Consider the following 27,180-nt stretch of genomic DNA (forward strand, 5'->3'; position numbering starts at 1 on the left):
TGGAGCGACAGATTTTCTGTGTCGAGGGGATGTGGTGTGTATGGAGTTCAAGCATGTAAACAATCTGAAATGGTACACCCCAGTGGTACACCACTACAAAAAATTATACGCAAAAGGGTTTAGCCATGCAACTATCATAAAATATTATGGGCGGATGCTAAACAGTTTACCCTGGAAGGAAGTCACACTAAGTTCAATGAGACTTCCTTGTGAATATGCTTAAGGCTGCAGTCTAATCACATTTCACTGCAGTTGCTATTTATTTTTATAGTAAGTCATTTCTATTAGACTTCTGGAAGGTGAGTAAAATGATAGTAATGCAGCAGATAGGCTGAAGGTCTCATAAAATAAAAATATCAATGTTCCATTGCCAAACCTGCAAATATATTTCATAAAGCTACTCAAAGGAAAAGAAATGTCCATGATCAAGATCTAGAAAACTTGACATATGCTATGACTTATTGCCAACCTATTTTCCAGTTAAACAATAGTAGTAAAGTAATATTGCAAACAGCATTTGAGTTTCCTGTTTTGATTTTCAAGTCTCCATCCAAACATGAACACCCTTAACCTTTTAGCGAATTTGCTAATACAAATAACATATAAATGCCGCTTCCTAATATAAAAATGCAAATCCCTCAAAAAGCCTCCATATTTCAGTTTGTACATATTCAAATTTTGCTTAACATTAGCATCTTGTACTTCAAAACTTGGTAACAAAATGTTTTTTAAAACAGAAAAGCTCAGAGTCAATTCAGGCTGTATACAAAGGAATCCTCATGGAGCCAACAGTCCCCCTTCCCATTCCTCAGCACATCCACTCAACACACCAAGCCATTAATGGAATGAGATGCCTGTAAATGGTTCCCATATCAATGTCTGGCCTGTAACAGGCAGTGTACTGACCATGCGCACAACCTGCAGGAAGGAAAGCGGATACAAAACTCTGTTGATTCCTGCAGGAATCTCTCTAAGCATGGAGGACTGTTTCTATGGTGGACTAGACAGAGTCTGCAGTATTTATTTAATGATATGATGGACTATCTCATCCCCAGGGCAACCTCTGCTCCCAGGCAATCAGGAAAGAGAACTGACGCAGCATTCAAAATCCACTCACTGACATCTCAACTCCCACAGTAGCTCGGAAAGCATTTCATTCATTTTGCAGATTTAACAATGTTTTCCCACCATAGCCCTTCAGAGCTCACACCCATTTGCCTCGTCCACGTGAATCACTGTGTCTCAAAGCGTAACATTCATTAAATCATTTTAGGGTTTAACATGCAGGAGAATTTTGAATGCCTAACCATTTGCACAATCTTTGAAAAGCATTTTTTTCTGTTCAAGTTTGGGATTTCAATATATAGGGAAACATTTACCTTTAGTGACAGGAATTTGAATGTAGCTTCCAGACTCTAAGCTTTGTAAAGTGGCTTGTAAACCTGTAATCTGAACAATGAAGGGGAAAAGACATTGAGAACTTTCATTTCTCCCATTAAGAAAATCAGATATATGTGTGAATGCATACAAAATAATCAGTCTAAAATATCTCAATGTGGTAAGAATCTGAGTGCCTATAGAAATCAATATTAGTTATCCTTCAACATACTTTTAAACAATGCTTTCCATGCACTCAGTCAGGGTAATTAAAGTGAAGTAAACAATCTTTCCACCTTCTCAAGATCACTTCACATAGTTCGTCAGTAACTCTCAGGCAAAGGGGAATCAGCACTCAAGCTTACAGGCGGCCTAAATTATCCAACAGGAATTTAGCCTGCAAATTACCACCACACTCTGGCCAAAGATGGGAAATGCAAGGAAGCCAGCTGTATCAAGTACAGCTGAGCCAAAATTTATCAAAAGCCATTTATTCTTCAAAAATATTAAGACTTCTCTTTTTCTCTCAAAAACGTCACTTTGCAGTGTTTTTCAAAATACTCTCCACCATCTACCCTTCATGGTGCCCTGGAACATAATTAAGTTCAAATATCTTCAGGGTTGTCACATGGAAGATGCAGCAAACTTGTTTTCTCCTGCTCTGGAGGGTAGGACTTGAATAAATGACTTCAAGTTACAAGAAAGGAGATTCCAACTAGACACCAGGAAGAACTTTCTGACAGTAAGAGCTGATCAATAGTGGAACGCACTCCCTTGGGAGCTTGTGGTCTCTCCTTCCTTGGAGGTTTTTAAGCAGAGGCTGGGTGACCATCTGTCTTGGATTCTTTAGTTGAGATTCCTGCATTTCAAAGGGTTGGACCAGACAACCCTTGGGGGTCTCTTCCAACTCCATGATTTTATGATTCTATGAAGTCTGGAGCATTTTGGTTGATGCAAAATTGTGGCCAGGCTACCCAAAAACAACCCAAACATTTAAAGCGCATACTCTGACCAAGAATCCTAGAAACTGTAGTCTGTTTTGGATGCTGGAAATTGTAGCTCTGTGTGGGGCTAATTACAGTTCTTAGGATTCTTGGCGGGGTGGGGAATCAAATACGCTTTATTTGTATCAATAAGGCAGCATGATCCTGTGAATGCTTCCAGGGCTGTCTTGCTCAACAGTCTGAGCATCGAGGAGATCTGCCCTTATTGCATATAGGTTGCCTTTGCCTTCTGCTTTTGCCATGCTCTGTCACAACTGAACAGGAGATGTGCCTGACAAGGAGGGAAATGAATGTATCAGATCTGCCCCACACTGGGATAATATGCATCAAACATACATTCTTCACAGTGTGGCCTAGAAGTGAGGTCACGTACACTTCTATGAAATATATACCGACAGTTGTTTTGCATATTTATACTGAAGACACCTGAGGCTTTAACTCTTGCAAAATCTACCAAGTGCCTCAATCGTTTTAGTGAGGCTAATAAAGGGAATGATGAATTCTGCTCCTTTTCTTGAAATAATCTTATCCATCTATTTAATTGAGTCAAAATTGGGAGAACCTTGACATTAGATGCAGAACAGTGTTATGAATTTAGCAGCAGAACACATTATTCATTTTCTCAAGGCTTGTTTGAGGCATAAACCTCACTGAAATGAATGGAGGCGGCATAGCAGTGACACTTGGGAGATTCTGCATGGCTGACAATAATATCAGGATTCACCAGTGTGAAAGAGTGAAACCATTATGCAGTGGGTTATATTATCCTTTTACCCACTGTATAAGTAGGATGAAGTGACAGAGACACCACTTGCCCTACACATAACCTTGCATTTTCCAAAACTGAAAATAAAAAAATAACCTCATTTAAACATGTTTCAGGGTCTTAACTGAAAAGCCAGATATCAGCTTGCTGAGAGGCTTTGGAAAGGAAACAGGCCAAGCACAGCAGCACTCTTAGAGCTCTTTCATTGGCGTACAGCCTAACACAGTCCAGCGCATGGAACCAATTCTGCTAGAAGGCAGAAAGAACTCAGAGACATGCAATTCTGGCCAGCAACTGTTGATTCAACAGCAGCAGCCAGCAGGACATATTTTATTTCATGTTATTCATAGGTATAGCTATATAAGAGAAAAAATCCTTGTGAATTTGTATGCTGCTGGGGTCTGGCATAGTGTGTGTGTGTGTGTGTGTGTGTGTGTGTGTGGAGAGATTGGTTTATTAACCTGGCAAAGAAATGACAAGCTACCAATTACACCTCTGAAGAGAATTTTGATGGACAGGGAGGCTCCTTTCACTTTAAGAAGTGCCTGCTTGCCAGTCACCAGATCCAGCAGATGGCACTTGCAAGCAGCAAGCCACAGCTTTCTTCAGAATACAGAATTATCCCTCCCACACCTCAGGTAATCTCTCCATTTTATATTCAGTGATATGACCCACTGATTTTAAACTAAGAAGAGCTCTGTGCACTTGACATCCAAGAAAAACTCAAAATCGCTAATGCCCCACGTTCTTTGTGCATTACATATTCTTGGGTTTTATACGTGGTAGGGACACAGGTGGTGCTGTGGTCTAAACCACTGAGCCTCTTGGGCTTGCCGATTGGAAGGTTGGTGGCTTGAATCTGTGCAATGGGGTGAGCTCCCATTGCTCTGACCCAGCTTCTGCCAAGCTAGCAGTTCCAAAGTATACCAATGCAAGTAGATAAATAGGTACTGCTGTGATAGGAAGGTAAACAGCATTTCTGTGCACTCTGGCTTCCATCATGGTGTTCCATTGTGCCAGAAGTGGTTTAGTCATGCTGGCCACATAACCCAGAAAGCTGTCTGTAGATAAATGCCGGCTCCCTCAGCCTGAAGCGAGATGGGCGTGGCACCCCATAGTCGCCTTTGACTGGACTTAACCGTCCAGGGGTCCTTTACCTTTTTTACCTTGTGTTTTGAGTATAGAAATGGAAACTTAAACCAGTATGTATGATTATGATTATGATCTTTCTTTATTTCCCTTCCTTATTTCATCCTCAACACAACCCTGTCGGGGGTTAAGCTGAGAGAACGTGACTGGCCCAAAGTCACCCAGTGAGTTTCATGGCTGAGTGGAGATCTGACTCCTTGTCTCCCACATCCTAGTCCCACACTCTAACCATGACTCGACATTAGTCTACATTAGAAAGTAAAGAGATCAGTGCTTTCTGAATCTCTAGGTTAAACACACTACAGGTTTTTACCTGCCCAACCACTCTGTCTCTTTCTAAGCTTGTGAGCATCTTCTCTCGCAGTAGAATCTCATATTTCTCATTCAACTGCTTTAACAGTGGCTCATATGATGCATAATGTGTCTTCAGTCTACAAATAAATAAAGAAAAAAATTATACAATGGTCACAAGGCAAGAAATATTCTGTAGCATTTAATTCTCAGAAGAAAGACGTTTCTTGGTTAACTGTGAGAATTATACAATCCAAGTTCTTTCAAACTAACCCAAATGTTCAGGTCTGAAGATTAGAAAAATATTGCTTAACACAAAGTAGAACAGTTGGATGTCATCCTAGAGTGAATGTTTTGAATAATTTATTTTATGTAACTGACAGACAGAAAATCAGAAGTCATTTTTATTTTATTTTATTTCTTTTCTCCTTCTCTATTATTTTGTTTTTTCTTCTTTGGTATCCTCTGCTCTGGCCATTAATGGGATTCAAGGACGTTTGGTAGAAGGACCCTGAGTGAGAGGCAAAGAAGTGAAGATCTCCCAGGGTGAGAGATTGGGAGGAAGAAGGAAATCTCCCAGGTGAGAGCTGGGAAGGTCCACCACTTTCTGTGGGTGACAAGGGTTAAGAGCTGCCTTTGAGAGAGGACTCTGCATTTTCTTTTCTCTTTCCTTTCCATTTTTGTTTTTATTTACATTAGTTTCTTTTATCTTACTGGAAAAGCTTTAATAAAATCTTATGAAAAACAAACTATTCCAAATGTTAATAATAATAATAATAATAATAATAATAATAATAATAATAGTGGCCTCCCCAGCCACTCTGGGTGGCTTCCAAAAAAATATTAAAATACTGTAATACATCAAAAATATTAAAATACTGTAATACATCAAAAATGTTGATGGAGGTGGGAGTTTTCATTTTCCAAATTATCAAAGTACATTAAATGAATTAAATATGCTGGTCCATATTAAAATTTGTTTCTTTCTACCAGATGAATGTTATGTCTATCCCTGGTGCAAACAAAATGAACATATGAACTGACAACCAAGCAAATTACAATTAAGAAAGATCAACTAAAATGTATTTCTCTAGTATTAATTACAACAGAACCTAAATTTAGAATGTTCCACCAAAGTAAGTAGAAAGTCAAGTTTTCACTATGGATGGTGAGTCTATTTGCTATGTAATTCACAAGAAACTGCTTAGCACACATCATTTAACAAGTTCAGGAAGTCACAATATTCTTTTTCTGACTTCTACATAGAGAGGCAATTTCTAATATAGGCAGGTTGCTTAGATCTAACTAATCCTCTGCATGTAATCTGTGCAATCAACAAATTTGCCTGCAAAGTGTTTGAAACCTCCTAGAGCTTATCAGTGATGACATTTTTTTTAATGGGAGGCCTGCCCCTTAGGCTGTTTGTTCAGATGAACATAGCCCCTGTTGTTCCACCCAGTTCCTAAGAGATTTTTTTCGGTCTAAATATGAATGTCTTCAGCAGGTGCTGAAAAGAGTACAGTGAAGGCACCTGCCTGATATCAATAGGCAGGGATTCCAAAGTGTGGGTGCTGTCACACTAAACAATCAACTTTTTACAGGTGTGGAACTGGTATCATGTGGCACTTTTAAAAGTGTCAATTCTGCTGATCAAAGTGGTTGAGTAGGCACATATGGGGTAAGGCAATCTCATAGGTAAACTAGTCCCAAGTTGTTAAGGGATTTATATACTAATAATAACACCTTGAACTGAGCCTGGTAGCAGATCGACCACCAGTGCAGACATCTGAGCACAGGTCTCACTCCTGTCCACAATTATGCTGCAGCATTCTGCACTAACTGCAGCTTCCGGATCAAACACGAGGGAAGCCCCACATAGAGCACGCTGCAGTAATCAAATCTTGAAGTAACCAATGCATGAGGTACTGTGGCCAGGCTCTCCCAGTCCAAGAATGGCAAATGCAGTTGGTAAAAGATACTTCTTGCCACTGAGGCTACCTGTATCAATTCAGCCTCTTAGTTCTTTGTTATACAGTGGTACCTTGGGTTACATACGCTTCAGGTTACATACGCTTCATGTTACAGACTCCGCTAACCCAGAAATAGTACCTCGGGTTAAGAACTTTGCTTCAGGATGAGAACAGAAATTGTGCTCCAGCGGCGCAGCAGCAGCAGGAGGCCCCATTAGCTAAAGTGGTCTTCAGGTTAAGAACAGTTTCAGGTTAAGAATAGGCCTCCGGAATAAATTAAGTTCTTAACCCGAGGTACCACTGTACAGGTGAATCCCCATTTATGCATGAGCTGGAGGCACAGCAGGGCTTTGCTGAGGCTCTTCAGGTTTTCAGGTGGAGGCACAGCAGGGTTTCCAGGGCTGTGCATATAAGTGGTTGTGCATGAATTGAACACATGTAAATAGGGGGATGTCGTAAATATCATTCTTTGGTAATGCTGGCTCTTCTCTTGAAGACCAAGTGGGTTTAGAACCCTGTTTGTAATCGTTTACCTTTTAATGTCATTAATGAGCCTGTTTTTTTCCTGCACCACTCGTTTATGATGCATTCGATGGAAGTCACGCTCTTTCTGCAGTTTTAGCAGTGCTTCTTTAGCTTTGCTGCATGAAAGAAAAAGAAGAAAATGAATGCTTTCTGGATGAAGGAATATAAGACAAAAAAAGCAGGGGGACATACACAACACTCCTAACTTACTGCCTTTAACAGCATGCATTCAAATCAGCAGGGAATACTGCTGAGTAAACTTGCTTAAGCACACACTGAAATCATGGTGAAATCTCTCAGACAAAATTAATGGACTATGCAGAATTGGACAAAATGACAGGAAGGATTCAAAACCTGCGGGACCAGAGATTTACAGAAGATTGGAAGAAGTATATGAATTATTTGAAGAGCAACTGTAATCAACAAATTACGCTAGTAGGACTACAAGAAGTTTTGTAAGGAGGAATATACAAAGTGTTACAAAGTAGAAAAAGATAGAGATATTGGTTATGAGTTCGAAATGTAATAGGGAAGATAAGAAATGAATACTGAGAGATTAGACTGGAAAATTTTCAGACAGGATTGATGGAAGTCAAAAATTTGAATAATATGTAAAAGTATGTTTAATTACTGTTGAAAATGATATGTTAAAAAAACTAATAAAAAAATTATATATAAAGAAATCATGGTGAAATCAGCTTCCTCATTTGTGCCCCTTCTCTTTCCTATTTCCCTTTGCACTGGATTCAGTTACTGGAATACATGCTGACATTGAACACTCTTATCTGATATACTGTAGTGCAGCCATTTCCTGTTACTGTCCCTCATACTGAAGCTACGTACTTCAAGTACTCTAGACATGAAGCTGCTAGATCATATTTTGATTGACAGTATACTTGTTAACCTTGCTGAGTGTGTTTCTGGTCCTGGGTACCACAAACAGGGACAACTGGTCAACATATCTCATAGTAATGTCTACAAGGAAGCGTGTTTCCAAAGAAATATTAGCACCTTGAATATCAAGCTCACAAAACTACTACTGCCTAGGACTTTCCCCCTTTAAATGTCTATGCATTTCATTTTCTGTCAGGAAGGAACATACAAGACAGATGCAGCAAACATTTTAAGGACAAATGCTTACTGCTGCCTCTCACCAACACGGTAGATCTCCCTCTCTCACATAAAACATGTAAATTACTTAGTGTTTTGTGATTTTTTTTTCTGTATGGCATGCATTCTCAAAAGTAAATCAATAATGCTATAAAGGTTCCTGTTCCTGTATAGCCAACTCATAGATCCAATATGGCCAGTGGCGTAGCGTGGGGGGTGCAGGGGGGGCCGGCTGCACCAGGCGCAACATCTGGGGGTTAGGGTTAGAGGGCGCAAATCCACGGGTTAGGGGGAGCAAATTACTTGCCTTGCCCCGGGTGCTGACAACCCACGCTACGCCACTGAATATGGCCTTTCAAAAATTGTGAAATGTAAAATGTAGCAAACATACATGCATTCATTAAAATGGCTACAGCATGCAATAATTTCTTTTGTAAATAGTTATGCTTTTTATTTGTATCCCACAATACCTTCTAGGCTCAGAAAATTGACAGGATTTAGTTACATATAAACATAAACTGCTTAAGTAACATGGCATGTATCTCTGGTCAGTCTGCATTGCCATCTTTTCTAAACGCAATGGTTTACACCTATATTAACTTCAGCACCACAATGTTATTATTTAGACCTATTCATATATAACAATCCCAGTGCAATTAAACTACTGCTTATCTTTACATGGTTTCTGTTCAGGATATTTTTTTAAGTTGATATACTATATGTCTTTGTATAGAGCAAGGAAGTGTAACAAATAAAAATTTTTAAAGGCATGGTACTAAGCCAGGGGTCTGCAACCTTTAAGACAAAAAGAGCCACTTGGACCCGTTTCCAAAGGAAAAAAAAAACCTGGGAGGCGCAAAACCATTGCGACATTTAAAGCATGCGTGCCGCTGCCCTCCGATCTGACAGTGGGCGGGAAGGTGACGTTGGGACGGTGCATGACTAACTCACACACCGCCCCATGCAACATCACAGCCAGTACAGCACCCGCCACAGTGGGGAGTGTCGGGGCGCACAATGCGCCTCCTCCCCTCGCTAGTATCCGCCCCGGAGCCGCGGCAAAGGTGTAAAAGAGCCGCATGCGGCTCCGGAGCCGCAGGTTGCAGACCCCTGTACTAAGCCATCTTCCATCCATTTATTTTATTTTACTTAATTATACAATTAGCAGAGAACCATTTGAACTGGAAAGCCTGGATGCCTTCAGAAGGCTGAACAAAAACTTTGCTTTATGGATTGATTGTGTTTCTGATTACCAGCCACACACACACACACACACACACACACACACCCTGCCCATCTGACTGGGTTGCCCCAACCTGAATACTAGCCTTTCTCCCCATGAACCCACTTGATCCCTTCAAGTTTAGACCCATGAATTGTGATGGGTCTGCTGTTTTGTGTAATGGCTTGGTACACTGGCTTTCCCAGCTCTCTCCTGTTCTTAGAATTCCATAAATCTGCTCACTTGGCAGCTTATTGTAACATGTTCATGTTGGGCACAGTCTAGTCAGATATAAGCACTCTTAAATCACTTTTACTTCAATGCTCTTTGCAATTAAAGCTGTAAGTTCTGTAAATACATACATTCAAATCTTGTTGAACACATGCTTAACTTTCCTTTTGAAATTAACAGAAATTGTGGTTAATTTGGCAGGATCTTTCCCCAAGTGAACAGCAGAAGACCCATTAACAATAACAAAAACCTACTTGGCTGCTATTTTATAGCTCTCCATTTCCTTCTTGAGATATTTGTTTTCCCTTTCCAAATGTTGATTGCAGGTGTATGCATCTGGAACAAATCCAATGTCTTTAGGTTCAAGTATACCTCTCTGCATTAGCTCATACCTGAAATTAAAATGAAAAGTGTTTCTTTTTCTCCCTCTCTTCCTGGCCCCAAGGATTCGAAAGATCCATGAGTGGAGCGCCCAGTTGTAGACTGATCAAAATAGAGTTTACTACTTGATGGGAATGTTAAACACAGCAGGAGACCCATAGGTTAAAATACAATATACTTCCTCTTTCTAGAAAGCTATTACAATATTGTTGTCATTGCTTTAGAAAATTCAAGGGGAAAGGGAACACTTAGCAAGAAATGCATTAAAATTAAAACATGTCACAGTTTGGGGTGTTCATTGAACCAACACTGTCATTAGAGTCTCAATGCCTCAGTGGCTCAAAGTTGTTGCTTTTTTATCAGCTTCTGCTGACCATACCTAAATGGAAATAGCTTGGTCACAGTTCGCCATAGTCTAGTAACCTCCCTTTTAGTTTTATTGCAATGTGTTGTACATGAAGTTGCCTTGAAAAATGATACAGAAACTGCAGCCGGTCCAGAACAGGGCTTCTACTCAAGATGAAGAACTATCCCTTCTACCAACCAACAGGTTTGGGGCTGCCTTGTTAACCTGCCCTGTAGCAAAGTAGAGCTGCTGTTTACCGGTTATTCCAGGTCATCCATGAAAACTATCATCCATGATTTAAGCTAGGATGAGCAGGCTGACCTGGCCTGTGTCACCAAGACCTGAGGAAATGAGCTGGGTGGAATTGATCTTTGTGGGTCTGGATAGCTTAGTTAGAGTGTTAGAGTGTGGTGCTGATAACACCAAGGTTGCAGGTTCAATCCCCATATGGGACAGATGCATATTCCTGCATTGAGGTGCTTGGACTAGAAGATCCTCAGAATATGACCCAGCCTTCTCTGTCTATATTATCTAGTTCAGAATCAAAAATAGGTGGGAGGGTAAGGGAAGCAAAGATGCTATTTTGCCTCACCAGGAGATCAGTTCACTCGGGTACTGGGTTTGAGTTTGTACCTTGTGTTGGACGAGAGAGACAGATCACAAATTCCATGGTGTTCCAATCATCCCACTGCCCAATAGTCTCCCTTCCTGAATTGGCTGATAGGCCCTCAAGAATGCTGTCCTGTGGGTTTAGGAGTGTCTGGGGTTGGGGCAGGTGACCATTCTGATAACGATGGGGCTGTCACAAAAATCATTGTCCAACACATTTTGCAGCACACACTCTTGAGCCAATATTTTCAACCAAGTGGGAGGTTGTTGGTCTGGAATGAGGGGAGGGAGGGGCTCTGTAACCCTGTTGTCATGGTCAGACCACTTTTTAATGTTTTTTAAAAAGGCACACCATGCAAGACTGAACTAAGCCCAACCATACAAAATACAGGGCAGGAGACACATTTTCCCCTTATACCACTGCTATGTAAAGACTCTTAAACTGGATCCTGAAACAGTTCACACATTCAAGTCTTTGAATCCTAGGAACAGTGAGGTTACTACAAGAGCTCTTAAAATGTCATTTTTTATACTTATAAACTGAGAAATGAGCCCAAACTAACAAAATGAATTTCAATAGGGACAGATGCAAGGTCCTGCACTTAGGCAGGAAGAACCAGATGCACAAATATAAGATGGGGACACCTGGCTTGCCAGTCGTACATGTGAAAAGGATCTAGGAGTCTTGGCGGATCACAGGCTTAACATGAGTCAATAGTGCGGTGCAGCAGCAAAAAACAAACAAAACCCTAATACTATTCTCAGCTGCATTAACAGAAATATCCAGATCAAGGGAAGTCAATTTAAAAAGGATATTGAATGTGCAGAGGAGGGTAACCAAGATGATCAAGGGTCTGGAAACCAAGCCTTATGAGGAACAGTTGAAGGAGCTGGGTATATTTAGCCTGGAAAGGAGGAGACTGAGAGATGTGATATACATCTTCAAATATAGTAAGGGTTGTCACATGGAAGAGTGAACAAGGTTGTTTTCTGCTGCTCTTGAGGGTAGGACTCAAAGCAATGGCTTCAAGTTACAAGAAAGGAGATTCCAACTAAACCTCAGGAAGAACATTCTGACAGTAAGCGCTGTTCAACAGTGGAACAGACTCCCTCAGGAGGTTGTATGTAGACTCTCCATTGGAGGTTTTTAAGCAGAGGCCATCAGTCATGGATGCTTTGGTTGGGATTCCTGCATTGTGGGGGATTGGACTAGACCCTTTGGATTGCGTCCAACTTTATGATTCTATTATTCAGCTTTCAGAATGAAACAGTAACTTGCTCTTATACGTGCTGTGCCTGACCTCCAGATCAAAGTATTAAAAGCTTCAATGACAGGAGATAAAAATTAATTTGATTCTGAAACTGCAGCACCCCCAGCACCCTTCAAAAGTCAGAACAGAACAAATACATAGTTAAAATACACTGAAAAACTTATAAGCATATTATTGGGGGGTGTTGCATGCTAACTATTTTGTGCAAAATTTTATTTGCTCTTGTTCTAGGCTTGTGTAAGCAGTTACAAGCAGGCTACAATTCTGGAAGTAATAACAGAGTCAGCCATTGTATTAAAAGAACACAGGGACGGAGCCAGAATTCATTCATCTTTTAAATGAAGCCAGCACCACTCTAATTTTGCCTTAAAGTAGGTAGTGGACAATTTGCACTGCTTTTGACCTTCTTAGAACCTCATCATGAAGGCAGACACATCTCTACTGATTGTATCCAAATCAATGTATAAGAAAGGCATTAAAGCTGCATTAAATGGGAAGAAAATATTAAAGCAATATGTTAAAACAAACACAGCAGCAAGTCTAAAAGTTGAAATCATTTGAAAATAAGTGTGTTCACTTCCTGGATGAAGCAGGATTTTAAGGCCTGTTAAGTCTGTATAGTTAAAGCCATGGTTTTCCCAGTACTGATGTATGGAAGTGAGAGCTGGACCATAAAGAAGGCTGATCGCCGAAGAATTGATGCTTTTGAATTATGGTGCTGGAGGAGACACACTTGAGAGTCCCATGGACTGCAAGAAGATCAAACGCATCCATTCTTAAGGAAATCAGCCCTGAGTGCTCACTGGAAGGACAGATCCTAAAGCTGAGGCTCCAAGACTTTGGCCACCTCATGAGAAGAGAAGACTCCCTGGAAAAGACCCTGATGTTGGGAAAGATTGAGGGCACAAGGAGAAGGGGACGACAGAGGACGAGATGGTTGGGCAGTGTTCTCGAAGCTACCAGCATGAGTCTGACCAAACTGCGGGAGGCAGTGGAAGACAGGAGTGTCCGGCGTGCTCTGGTCCATGGGGTCACGAATAGTCGGACACGACTAAATGACTAAACAACAACAAAGTATGATTCTATGATTCTAAAGTTTCTTTAGGGAAGGTGGTGTCGCTCTGGCCATAGGATTTCATCTAAGTGAAAGGAAGCTGAGCTGGTGTACAAAGTGACTAAGAGCTATGAATCAGGAAGTTTCCAGTTTGAAACTAACTTCTACCAAGATCTTATGAAGTGGTCTTCTGTAAGCCACGCTCAGCCTCAGTCCTCCCCATCTGCAACATGGGGGGTAATACTGATTTTACCATACAAGGTTGTCACCAAGACAACAACTAGAAATACATGTGAAGCGCTATGGGATCTGGAAAGCAATATGTGAAATAGTTATGATGATTATGAAAAAGCTGACACTCAAAGCAACACATCTCCAGCAGAGTATGTGCAGAGAACCTGGTGGCTTGAGTATTCTCACTTGGTGCACAATTTCTGGAGAAGCAATAATATTGCATGGCAAACAGAAGCCCTTTCCAGGCTTTCCACTCACTTAAAAATCAATATGCAAGCAGGGAAAGTGAGGAAGAGCATGCTGAACTAGGTCCTGTCTCCATCTCTGTCACCCATCATGAGTTGGAGGATGAACATTTGAGGGCTCCTTGTGCAATTTAGATGGGTTCAAAAGTTTGTGGCAAAGTTTAGAAGCTTCTCTCCAACTCATGGTGGGTGATGGGGATGACAACAGGGCACAGAACTTAGCATGCTTAGCCACCATTCTTGTGCTGGTTTTACACATTAGTAGAATAACTGAAGAGGGCTTGAGTCTCATAAAACCTCTGACTTTCCCAGAAGGCCCTTACAAAGATTCCACCAAAGGTACAGTAATGTGCAAGGGACTCAGGCGGCAAGGGGTGGGGTGTAGTTTTAGGCTGCCCTTTGCACTGGGTTTCAAGCTGAAGCTGCAGATCACTTGTGATGATTTGATGAGTCCAACCTTTCCTGAAGACTGAATGCAAGGACTGAGGATCAGGAGACTGGGTAGATTCTAGTGACAGCGCCCCAATCGAAAATTTGACTTTAAAAAAAAATAAAATCTTTCGAATTTTTTAATTTTTCCCGCGGCACACCAGGCAACATCTCACGGCACACTAGTGTGCCGCGGAACAGTGGTTGGGAAACACTGGGGTAAAGGAACAGAAGAACCAGGACTATTATGGGTTGGGAGAGAAAAGCACAAAGTGGCAGCTGGGGAAAAAAATAAGGAAGTGTGGAGAATAAAACAGGGAAGAAGAACACCATGTATCTTGGAGGAAAAGTGGAATATAAATGTAACAATAAAAAAGGAAGATTCCTTTATTTAGCACATTCCTCAGCCTGTTCCTATAGACTCTCGAATGCACTCCTCCCTCTCCTAACCCTTCTATTCCTGCCCTTCTCACAAATACAACATTTCTACACATAACACATAGCGTCATCTTGCAAATCTGGTGGCAGCGTGGGCTCTGCCTTCCCTGGGCTCTGCCTTGGCGACCTGCTTGGGAGCCTCCTGCCCCTTGGCTCCCTTGCAGCAGCAGCCTCTGCCACCAAGGGGGAGTGTGTGGTGCCCCAGCCACTGCACCTCATGATGGAAACTTAGAGGGCGCTTGCCCCCAAAAAGCTCAATAATGCCAATCTATTTTAGGGTTTTGTTGTCTTAAGTTTGGGTTCAAAAAAATAGGGGTTGTCTTTACATGGGGGAAAATACAGGAAAATCCGGGGGGGGGGATAATTATAGCCAGAAAAATATGGTACTTATACTGAGTAAGAGTCAGGTAAGAACAGCAGAAGGGGGCTATTGTCCTCATTTCCTGCTTGTGGTGTCTGATGGGCACATGATTCATCACTGTGAGAAAGAGGTTGCTAGACTAGGTAGGCGCTTGGTCTGATTTAGCAGGACTGTTCTTGCAGAGTTTATCAACCCTAAGGCATCATTCTTCAGATCTGATGTGACAGGAATTTTAACAATCCATAGAAATGGCTGCCCACCCACTCCCGGGGGTGGGCGCAGTTGTGGCCCGTTGGAGTAGGCCCAAATCCTGGGTAAGCAACGCTGGGAAGGGTGGCCGGCAGTTGGCTGGTGGACTTTCCTGTCAGCCAGGTATTTGAATTTCAGCCTACCTTGATTTCAGCAAGGCATTTGACAAGGTGCCCCATGATATTCTTGTAAAGAAGCTGGTAAAATGCGGTCTTGACTATGCTACCACTCAGTGGATTTGTAACTGGCTGACTGACCGAACCCAAAGGGTGCTCATCAATGGTTCCTCTTCATCCTGGAGAAGAGGGACTAGTGGGGTGCCACAGGGTTCTGTCTTGGGCCCGGTCTTATTCAACATCTTTATCAACGACTTGGATGATGGACTCAAGGGCATCCTGATCAAATTTGCAGATGACACCAAACTGGGAGGTGTGGCTAACACCCCAGAGGACAGGATCACACTTCAAAACAACCTTGACAGATTAGAGAACTGGGCAAAAACAAACAAGATGAATTTTAACAGGGAGAAATGTAAAGTATTGCACTTGGGCAAAAAAAATGAGAGGCACAAATACAAGATGGGTGACACCTGGCTTGAGAGCAGTACATGTGAAAAGGATCTAGGAGTCTTGGTTGACCAAAAACTTGACATGAGCCAACAGTGTGACGCGGCAGCTAAAAAAGCCAATGCAATTCTGGGCTGCATCAATAGGAGTATAGCATCTAGATGAAGGGAAGTAATAGTGCCACTGTATTCTGCTCTGGTCAGACCTCACCTGGAGTACTGTGTCCAGTTCTGGGCACCACAATTCAAGAAGGACACTGACAAACTGGAACGTGTCCAGAGGAGGGCAACCAAAATGGTCAAAGGCCTGGAAACGATGCCTTATGAGGAACGGCTAAGGGAGCTGGGCATGTTTAGCCTGGAGAAGAGGAGGTTAAGGAGTGATATGATAGCCATGTTCAAATATATAAAAGGATGTCACATAGAGGAGGGAGAAATGTTGTTTTCTGCTGCTCCAGAGAAGCGGACACGGAGCAATGGATCCAAACTACAAGAAAGAAGATTCCACCTAAACATGAGGAAGAACTTCCTGACAGTAAGAGCTGTTTGACAGTGGAATTTGCTGCCAAGGAGTGTGGTGGAGTCTCCTCTTTTGGAGGTCTTTAAGCAGAGGCTTGACAACCATATGTCAGGAGTGCTCTGATGGTGTTTCCTGCTTGGCAGGGGGTTGGACTCGATGGCCCTTGTGGTCTCTTCCAACTCTATGATTCTATGATTCTATGAATTTGGGCCAGTCATGCCTGGCTGGGTAGGCAGGGCTTGGGAGAAGACCAGAGTAGAGCAGGCTTTGCTTTGGTCCACCCCCATCCACAGAAGAAGAAGAAGAAGAAGAAGAAGAGTTTGGATTTGATATCCCGCTTTATCACTACCCTAGGGAGTCTCAAAGCAGCTAACATTCTCCTTTCCCTTCCTCCCCCACAACAAACACTCTGTGAGGTGAGTGAGACTTAGAGACTTCAGAGAAGTGTGACTGGCCCAAAGTCACCCAGCAGCTGCATGTGGAGGAGCAGGGAAGCGAACCCGGTTCACCAGATTACGAGACTACCGCTCTTAACCACTACACCACACTGGCTCAACATTACAACACATAGGTAAATTTCCATGTATAGTCTTAAACTGCAAAATATAGATTTGTACAAATGACAAAAAACTGAATTTATGCAATATACCACTCATTTTATAAAGAAAATATTCTAATTGGTTCATACTTTGGTTTTATTCTTCTATTAAAATAAACTGAAAGTTAAAAGATGAAACTTTTATATAAAATTAGATACTCGAAAAACTCAGAATTCTCAAGCTATGAGATAAACACATTAATTACCTTGCCTAATTTAATTAAAGATTAATTCTTAAACAGGCTTTCATATCTAAGAGGTCATTTAATAAATGAGCTGAGCTCTTATAGGTGCAAATGAATCAACTTTCTCAGCATTAATTATTTTCTCATTTTGAATCCCATTAGAGTTTGATCACAGCATGGATCTGCTGTATATTAGCAAGAGAAAGATACTTGTACAAAGAAAAATGTGATAAATGTAATTTACTTTCAGTTATTAATGATGTTAATTAACAATGTAAATGCAATTTTAAAACATTCATAAAATACATGTTTAGGGCATCAGTTCACAAACCATTAAACATGATGCTTTAATACCATAAACACTACTCAAGAAATGACTTGTCTATGTGTGTACCCTCAGACTGTAATCAAAGTAGTAATCTATTAATTTACTTACTACATTTATATCCCACCTTTCCTCTGAAGTGCTCAAGGTGATGTACACAGTTTCCCCCCTCACCATTTTATCCTTGCAAAAACCCATTGAAGTACCGTATTTTTCGCTCTATAACACGCACCTGACCATAACACGCACATCATTTTAGAGGAGGAAAACAAGGGAAAAAACATTCTGAATGAAACAGTGGATGTATCATTTTTGTGCTTCATGCTGTGGCCACAGACATGTGATCTGATGGTGAATTTGGGCTGACCCAATGCAAAGATCCCGAGGATCCATGTGGATCCATGCTTTGTAACCACGTTTTTGCACCATTGCAGCCCCAGACAACAGTAGGTGCGTGATTTGGGGGGGGGCAGGCTGTAGCCATGGACATGCTATGTTCTCTGGTGGTGAATTTGGGGGTGACCCAATGCAAAGATCCTGAGGATCCATGTGGATCCATGCTTTTTAACCACGTTTTTGCACCATTGCAGCCCCAGGCAACAGTGGGTGCATGATTTTTGGGGGGCAGGCTGTAGCCATGGACATGCTATGTGCTCTGATGGTGAATTTGGGGTGACCCAGTGCAAAAATGCTGAGGATCCATGTGGATCCATGCTTTTTAACCACATTTTAAGTGGGGAGGGAAGGAAAAAAACATAAGGGCTAAGAATGCAGGAGTGGGGTATAACGGGACGGAGGAAAGGAAGGCAAAAGTTTCCCCCACGCACCCACCCAAGCCAGCCAGCCAGCTCTCCCTCCCTCTCTCTCTCTCATTCTCTCTCTCTCTCTCTCTCTCTCTCTCTCTCTCCCACCTGCATGTTTTCAGCAGCACCAGAGCACAGAGAGGAAGGAACGGCACTCTGCTTTCCCCTCTGCTTGCCTGGAGGGGAGGGGCTTTCCCTGCTCTTTGTTCCGTTTCAGCAAACACAGCAAGGAAATAGAGCAGGTGGGCAGTAAGACCCTGAGGCAGAATGCAGGAATGCACCCACTTCCTCTTTTCAGGTTTCCCTTCTCTGTGAAGCGCGATTTGATTTTTGCCTAATTTTTCAGCTCCAGGGACCACACATTCGCTCAATAACACGCACAGACTTTTCCCCTTCCTTTTTAGGAGAAAAAATCTGCGTGTTATAGAGAGAAAAATACGGTATGTTGGGCTGAATGACTATGACTACTAATGACTACTAATCCAACATGAGCCAATTAGTTTCCTGGCTGAATGAGGCTCTGAACCCAAGTCTCCCAGTTTCTTGTTCAACATTCTAAACATTATTAAATGATAACAGTCTCATAGAAATACAGAAAAACAATCGAACTTTTCCCCCTCTGTAGACGAAAAGGTTTGAATTAAAATAAAACTTTTTTCTGCACTGGGAAGGGTGGAGAAAAATGTGTTTGGCCAGCCCTATGCTTAGGGGCTTTCCAAAGTGCATAGGCATGAGAATACAGGAGGGCAGCTGCCCCTCTAAATCAAGTAAATAAATAAAAATACTTAACTAACTGACCAATTGTGTCACAGATAACTCCCTTCTGCCCCCAAACATAAAGCCTGTCCCCCTAAAATAAATTCTGGATACACCCATGAGCATAGGGCTGGCTGCACCACCAGGCTCTGTGGTTCCTAAGTACCTGGTAGTCAGTTCGCTGTCAAAATACCTTGTGTGGAACTATAGCCGCCTCAACACCAAGGTGAACAATTATTGACATTGTCAAATTGCTCATGCATCGTAAGTCACAGATTAGCATATATGTGTCATTCTCAAAGACATAGGCCACAAAAATAGGTTTCAAAGTGTGGGGAAATATGACTTTAAAAGCTAGGTGCAGGGAGGGCTGAGGAACATTTTCAGTGGTTAGGTGTCAAGCTCTATCCTTTGTCCCTTCCACCCAATGGCAAGCCAAAACTGAGTGACTTATGAAAAATAAGCAAAGAAGCATATATCTGCTTAATTAACATAATTACATTGATTTTAGAATTTAGATCATCCAGACACTTATTTGAGAACAGAGTATACAGTTCTGGGTCTTAACCACTTGGTTCAGGATGCAGAACAAATAGGGCGGAAACACTGAAAATTGGCTTGACATTTTAAAAATGTTATGGGCTTTGCACTTTAAAAAGGTTTGTGTTTTACTTAGCAGTAAATGAAGTGTGTGTGCAGGCCTAAAACTTGCACTCACATTGGGGAAAGGTCCTATTATGAAAAAATAAAGACAAAAATTAATACTTAAGGTTTCCAAAAGTTATAATTTGTCATAAAAACTGTCAACAAAAAGGCCTAGATGAGGCATAGGCAAACTCGGCCCTCCAGATGTTTTGGGACGACAACTCCCATCATCACTAGCTAATGGGAGTTGTAGTCCCAAAACATCTGGAGGGCCGAGTTTGCCAACGCCTGGCCTAGATGGTTCCCAGAAGGCTGAGCTCATTTGCCAAGGGACAAGGGAGGCTGAGCAGGAAAATCCTTGGCACCAACTGATGCATTCCCAAGGTGATTGTAGATTTGTTTTTTGCCTACTTCACACTGTTTTTTGCCTACTTCGCACTGACAGAATGCTAGATGGATTTCATCACTTTGGGCAGTTTAGGTGGGGGGTGGGGAGGAATAGTTTGCTTAAGCCTGGTGATGCCCCTTAGGCATCTTTCAGGTGATGAGTCGACCCCAAGGCTCACCTTTCAGACTCTGCAGTTCAGAGGGTGAGATAGGGGCCTTCTTTGAGACCAAACCCCCTCATCCACCTAGGGTTCTGCAGTCCTGGAGGGGGGTGACAAGGAAAGGCCTCCCTTCCCACCTTCAGGATGTGGCCCAGGAATCTGGGCAGTCTAGGAAGCCCAATGGCTATACACAGTGAAGTTAGTTCCTGCCCCATAGTCATTCCCCTCTGCTGATTATAATTTAAGGTTTAAATAAAAGTGGCGCAGTTCAACCTCATTTTACATGTCTGCCTCTTTATTTGCCTATCAGGATACAAAATATGTCATACATATTTATTTCTGCAGGTTTGTAGTTGGAATACTTTTTTTAAAAAGGGCATACCATTCAGTTTGAAAGCAGTCTAGTGTCCTGTTCATCCCCATTCTAATCAGGAAATTGCAAAGAAAGTCATCTACAACTTCTGGCGTTTCAGACAAGGAATGTTTAGCAATCTGACCTGGTCGCTGAGCCTAGAAAGAAAATTCAAGAGCTACTGTTAGAAATATAGCCTCCCTGTTTGCCTCATTATTGCTTTCAAGAAAGCACATTTCAATCACAGGCCAGTTGGATTCTTTATCACATAAATTACAGCACAAGACAACTATAGCAGCTTAATTATCATGGTCTGGCATATTAGGGAAACTTTATGGGAACTGTAAGGAATTTCTCTTGGTTTTGGTTCATGCCTCCTACATAATGTGCTCAACCAGCATAGTGGGATGATATACTACTGCTCAGTTGCTATGCAGCTTCTTTACACAGAAGGAAATCCCACTTGTTGGTGTAATTTAGAATAATGAGTTGAACTGCACTAACTTCTTGGTCCATGTCTTGAGTTGCCCGACCTCCACATCTGGATTCTGCTTAGCTGGATACAGCTGTACTGGACTTTAGAAGCAGCCTAAGGCCAGAAGGCCTAAAGTATTACTCATCCATCCTCCCGTTCTCTAAGGAATGTGCTCAAGTGCAATGGTGGGTATAAAGCAAAGGCTGCATTCACCAGCATTAGTTAAGTGTGCGGTATCAGCGGTGAAGCTGAAGGTTACATGCTATATGGTGACAGTACAGAATGGTGAGCTAACCCTGGATGAGTCTGCTGGAGCTTTGCATACTCTGCTGATCACACTGACTGACGTGTGATGAAGAATCAACAACAGATGGTTGGTCCAGTGTAACAGATTATGGGCCAACTGACTTCACAAGTCTAACACCACTGAGTTCCAAGTGTTTATGCACAGGACTATATCCTTAAAGTAATAACTAACTGAATCTAGTTCCAACAACATATAACTAGTTTCATTCAACAACTAGGGGTTCTGGGTGGCGTATTTATTGTTATAGCCACATCAAAACACACATCCAACCACTTTGTTGAAGCCCAAATGAGCACCATGTTAGCCAGCTACACATGACTGACCCTGTTTCCATAAGAAGACAGACATGTCTTTGAGCTGTAAACCTATGAAAAAACAATTCCAAACTGAACCTGAAAATAATACAGTTAGTCAAGACATTGGTTCAATTGCCATTAAGTATTATTTACTTATTTGTTTGTTTATTGTAAATAATAATATACCACCTTTCTGGGTAAAACCTTCCCAAACATATTTCAAGCAAAGTAATAACATTTGGATCACCAAAAATTTATACTATGCTATGATATATTAATTGATCTAGCCTTTGCTTTCATTTTCAAGTCATCCCTGGTCCTGCAGTCTTGATCTTTACCCACTGACTATGTTTGCATGTAATGTTAAGCTATGGTTAGCTTTACATGCACAAGCTGCAGTGAGCCCAAGCAAAGCATTGCACTCATGCACTCCTCCCTTCTCCTTCCATGGAGTTGTAAGGAGGCCAGTTTCACTTTTAAAATGTTGATTTGATCTGTTTTTACATATGAGGAAACCTGGATTACAATAAACTCCAGAAAGTTTCAAAACAAGAAAACACAGTGGCTAAAACTAAATAAAGGGAAATACAAAGGTGCCCTTGGGGAAAAGGAAGGTTTACAGAGTTACCAAATCCAAATACAGCATGCATCTACACATAGTTACATCCCATAATGGACTGCAATAAACTCCTCGTCATTAATTGTAATAATTAACTGTGCAGTAAACAATTACTCCAATAGCTCGGAAATTGATAAAATGCTTCTGCTTTTCATGGTTTATGACTACAACAGAGAGCTTGATTGTGCACACACAGCATGGCTTTTGGCCTTTTTCTTCCTGTTCTTCCGCACCACTCCTCAAGCCACTACTTTTGAATTCCATGAAGTTTCAAAAGAAGTATGTGTGCCCTCTGAAAGGAATTGGGGCCTATGTTGCAAAAGTAAAAATAGAATCAGTTGAAAGGAAAAGGGAGCTTAAGGATCACTTAACACCTTCATTGAGATGAGACTTGAGTATTATCCCTGTTGGCTCATTTTTATCTGTTCCTTTTAAATATATATAATTACACATGCACACAACTCACAGATTCTATATAATTTATGTCCTAGATCTAAAGAAACACTTTCAGGTTGCATGTGCTCAATGAAAGTTTGGAGTACTGATTTTCAAACAGCCTCCCTTCCTTTAATAGCATCTCTGTTGAAACTTAGGGCAGTTTCAGAAGCAGTTGCAGTAAAGCATAGAGGTCTGACATACAAAGGAATGTATTTCCACTGGGAATGTTAAATGGCTTTAGCCTGCCTTAAGAAAGTGTTTTGAAACTGTCCAATAACATGTAAATTGGATGACAGCTGCACTGGATTTATTCCCACTAGATGCCCATTATTTTCATTGCAACCAGATGATAAGTCACCATATCTGAATATGAAATATAGAAAATACCAAGTTTATTTCAGCTTTCATTATGGACACTATTGTAAAATTTGAAAATGGGGGTGCAGTTAAACTACTTAGTTTGGTTCAGTTTTGCCACTTAGATGTAACATAATGTCACCCTTTTCAATCTAGAAGTTCTCTGCTCTCTCTCACATTAGTCTTGAATAATAATGCATTTGTTGTAACAGTCTGTTAACCACCACACTCACATGCATATTACATTAATAACTGTAAAGTCATATGAATCAATGTAGTCACATATTTTGAAAAACAACATATTTACCATAATTTGGGCATCAACAGCCTGTTCCTGTATGGTGTATAAAGCCTTTGCCAGATCTTCATCACCATCTTGAAGGCTAAATTCATCATCGGCTGGTACCTAAAACAGAATTATAAATACATATACAATGAGCACATCCACTGAGTTGAGGGAAACTGTTTCAATCCCCAAGATGATAATAATCTATTTGCCACAATTCAGCAATGGAATGGCTTTTTGTATGTCATATCCCTGCTTCAGGGCTGTATCTAACTAAATCATACTCACAATAGTCCCACTGAAATGAATGTGCATGACTCACTAAAGATCATAATTTCAATGAGTCTACTCTGAGTATGACTTTGACTTATTTCGTTTTTGTTGTTGTTGTTGTTTAGTCGTGTCTATACCTAAATAAGGGTCTTAGGAGATAGAACGAGGAAAATCTGAAAACCCAGCAGAGGTATTGCTAGACAGCATAGGCCTGAGATCAGATTCAGTATAAGATATCTCCTTATAGCTTAATACCCCTAACTAATATACCTTCTTTATTCATTTTCATCAGGGGACCCAAACTGCATAAGTATTTATGGGATGGGGAAGCTATAAGGTCCATCTACTTAAATAAGCTGAGAACTCCATATTCAAATGCAATATATACACGATATTCTAGACCAGGACACTTGGTTGCCAGTTTAATGTGATACTATATTTGCTGTTTCTGTCAATTAAAGACTTGCCAATTTTGTACAGGCGAACTTGGTAAATGCACAAAAATGCCTGTAATGTTTTCCTTTGCATGAGAATACAACTTCTCCACATATGTTGATTTGGATCAAAGTCTACATGAAATTACCGTTCTAGAAATGTGTACCAAATCATGGGATATTAAAAGTGAGAGCATGCTCTAGACCATAGTTTTACCCGAAGTTCAGAAGTCACTGAGCATATTTATCTGTGGCATCAGTAGAATTTGGTTCATATCAGAGTCCTGTCCCTGAGCAATTTTACATGGATGTTTTTACTATTCAGCAGGATATTTCTTATTATCTTTCATTTTCATAGACACCTAAGTATAAAAATGCATGCACTGTTTTCAGTGTGAGAATGCCTATAAATTACTTGGGATAAACAGAATCAATGGTACATTACAAATTATGTGCACTTGCATACATAAATGTAGGCTTGCAACTATGAAAATATAAGTTGAACATTCAGGCACCAAGTGGCCAGTACTATCCCAGAATGGATTAACCGGATGCATTTAACTGATTTTAAATTAAGATAGAACTAATTAACAAATTTCTGCGTAAAGTCACCAGTGTTTCATTGATACAACATACTATTTTTTTCAGGCACCAACTGTGCAAGAATAAGATTAAAAACATTCAGATATTTTCTGTACTAAATCAGGCCAATTCTATTTCCAGATTATTTACAAACTTACTTAATGTTTCACTGTATTATTTACATTTACATGCATGGAATGGGGATCGTTCATTATATATCTTTTTAGAAACCAAAATATAAAGTTAAGGAGAAAAAAGAATTGCAAAAGAATAAAAAAAAAACCAGGCACAGCACTTGTGAAAAATTACAACAGGCATTGTTTTCTCCTCTCTCCACATCAGTATTCAGTGAACAAAAAACAAAACCAAACCTTTACAGGATCAGAAGATCAGTTCAGTTCACATTTTGTCCTAGTCAGATCTACTGAGTTTAGGGTTTAAGTAAATTACATCTGGGCAAGAGGGAGGGCAGGATGGAAGATAATGAAGATACACAGTGCACAGAGACCTTCTAATCTGTGTGGGCACAAAAGGTGTGTGTGAAAATAGGGATCCGTAGAATCCCATGTCAATATCCCAGCCAATGCTTCTCTCAATTCCTCAGCTCTCCGCTGCCTCATGCAAGGGGCAGCGAATCACAAGAACAGGCACTGGCAAAAATCAAGATGTGGGATAAACCATGAAGCCAGCCAATGCCTCTACATAGCTCCATCCTTATTTCAGACATTGTGATATATCGGTATATCACGATGTTTAGCTGGTGATATAGAACAATGTTGAAAACCAGATATCACCCTAGTTCTGGGATAGACCTTGCCCTTCATTTATAAATAATAAAGTATGTAAGACTATTTTTTGTGGCTAACAATAAAATAAATTGTATTTCTCTGTCACTTATCAATATCACAATTTGTACTTAAAAATAAAATAGGTTACAATTTTTGTGTTAACGTCTCTTACCTCTTCATATTGGTAGTCATCTTCAGAGCTTTCTGCTACTGAAACCTCTAAATGTTAAGTTAAGTATAAAACAGTAAACAGTATTTACTGAGCAACACATACTCTGCAATTCTTGGGATAAGCAAATTCTATTCAGAGCTGTCAGTTTGCTGCTTGACTGCCTACACACACAACAGTGAAAGCCACTATACATCTGGCAACAAAATTTAGCTCTCAAACATTTATGAACACCATTTAGTGAGTATTTGCTTTGCTTTGCTTCAGGAATTCAGGTTGCTATTTTCTCCAGGGATGCTGGAACAGATTCTAATCTCAGCTTGACTGTGTTACAAACTCCCAAGAGTTATCACATCTTCCAATAAATATCTGTATTTATTCATAAAGTACCTGTCCATTCAATTATCATTTCTAACTTCATTGCTGGGAGGGAGGTTGTCATTTTTGAGCTTGCCAAAAATATGCTTCTGTTATGAGATATAAATATTGTTCACTAGGATTAGGACTGTAGTTTTTTAATACTTCTACAGGAAATGCTAATTCACTGATGCTATGATGTGAAGCACTGTGTCTTCACAAGGGCACTATTTTCCACCTTGGTATTTCTAGTGTTAAAACTTCTTAATATTTTAATGTTTCAATATTTTAATGTTGTATTTTAATTTTGTTTTTAAGTTGTAATCATTCAACTTGTTTTTATTATTGCTTGTAAGCCGCCCTGAGCCCGGCCTTGGCTGGGGAGGGCAGGGTATAAATAAAAAATTATTATTATTATTTTAATGATCTGCACAGTGCACAATTGCCACAGAAGTCTGCTATATATTGACCCCGGAACCAAACAAGTCATCCTGCTTGGGTGTTTTAAAAGCATACTTGTGGCCCTTTTTACTGGGCAGTGAAAGAGGGCCTTTAAAAAGTGTTCACAATGCCTGGCAGAAGCCAGAAGGTGGGTAAGCAGCTCTTGGTATCATGCTATTCCTTTGTATCAGCAGACTCCCACTTATAAGCTCCTCTCTCAGGTTTACTGCAACCCACAAGATGCAAAAGGGGGCTAATATCTCTGGACAAAACTGTAGGGTCCCTATAACTACCCTGGTAACCATCGGTATAACCAGAATTTATGCAGGGTGGGCGGGTGGGGGGGGTACCCCCACCTGTCGTCATCCTGCGTCTGGCTCTGTCTCGCAGATTAGGAATTAAATGTCTCAACAACAGTTTTTTAAAATTAATTTCTTATGGCAGTTGTTTGAAATTACTTTTCTTTTGCTCAGAAAAATCTGTCAAAATCTTCATTCATTTGAAAATTAGGAAGTCAGATAAAAAATTAACAACAGGGAGTACCTTTCATGCAGTTAATGATTATATTTTACAAAATTACAAAGATCACATATATTTCATTTTATTTTTAAAAAATCTAAAGTAAAACAAGTTTTATTGGCTTTGCTGAAAACCTTTTCAGCACTTCCTTCTCAAATTTCTCCTTTTTTCTGATGCAGTTTTTCTGTGCACACTCAGTGAGCATATCCCATTGAGACGCTCCTGCCACTGTCGACCTTAGCCAGGTCTTTGCTCTCTGTAAGGTACTGAATGATCACCC

General features: G+C 40.7%; 1 protein-coding gene across 3 annotated transcripts in view; it reads right to left on the reverse strand.

Annotated features, from left to right (window-relative positions):
• The window catches only part of SPAG16 (sperm associated antigen 16), a 448,643-nt gene that overhangs the window by 416,396 nt on the left and 5,067 nt on the right, over window positions 1–27,180 (reverse strand). For all 3 annotated transcript variants that reach the window (XM_082228123.1, XM_082228122.1, XM_082228124.1), the window contains exons 2-8: window positions 25,587–25,633; window positions 23,359–23,457; window positions 20,590–20,717; window positions 9,900–10,037; window positions 7,091–7,198; window positions 4,610–4,727; window positions 1,380–1,449 (exon numbers count right to left, since the gene is read on the reverse strand). In XM_082228123.1, coding sequence (XP_082084249.1) covers window positions 1,380–1,449; window positions 4,610–4,727; window positions 7,091–7,198; window positions 9,900–10,037; window positions 20,590–20,717; window positions 23,359–23,457; window positions 25,587–25,633 — 708 coding nt within the window. The remainder of the gene's footprint in view (window positions 1–1,379; window positions 1,450–4,609; window positions 4,728–7,090; window positions 7,199–9,899; window positions 10,038–20,589; window positions 20,718–23,358; window positions 23,458–25,586; window positions 25,634–27,180) is intronic.

Source organism: Podarcis vaucheri, assembly GCF_965113315.1.
Source record: "Podarcis vaucheri genome assembly, chromosome: 1".
Classification (NCBI taxonomy): Eukaryota; Metazoa; Chordata; class Lepidosauria; order Squamata; family Lacertidae; genus Podarcis; species Podarcis vaucheri.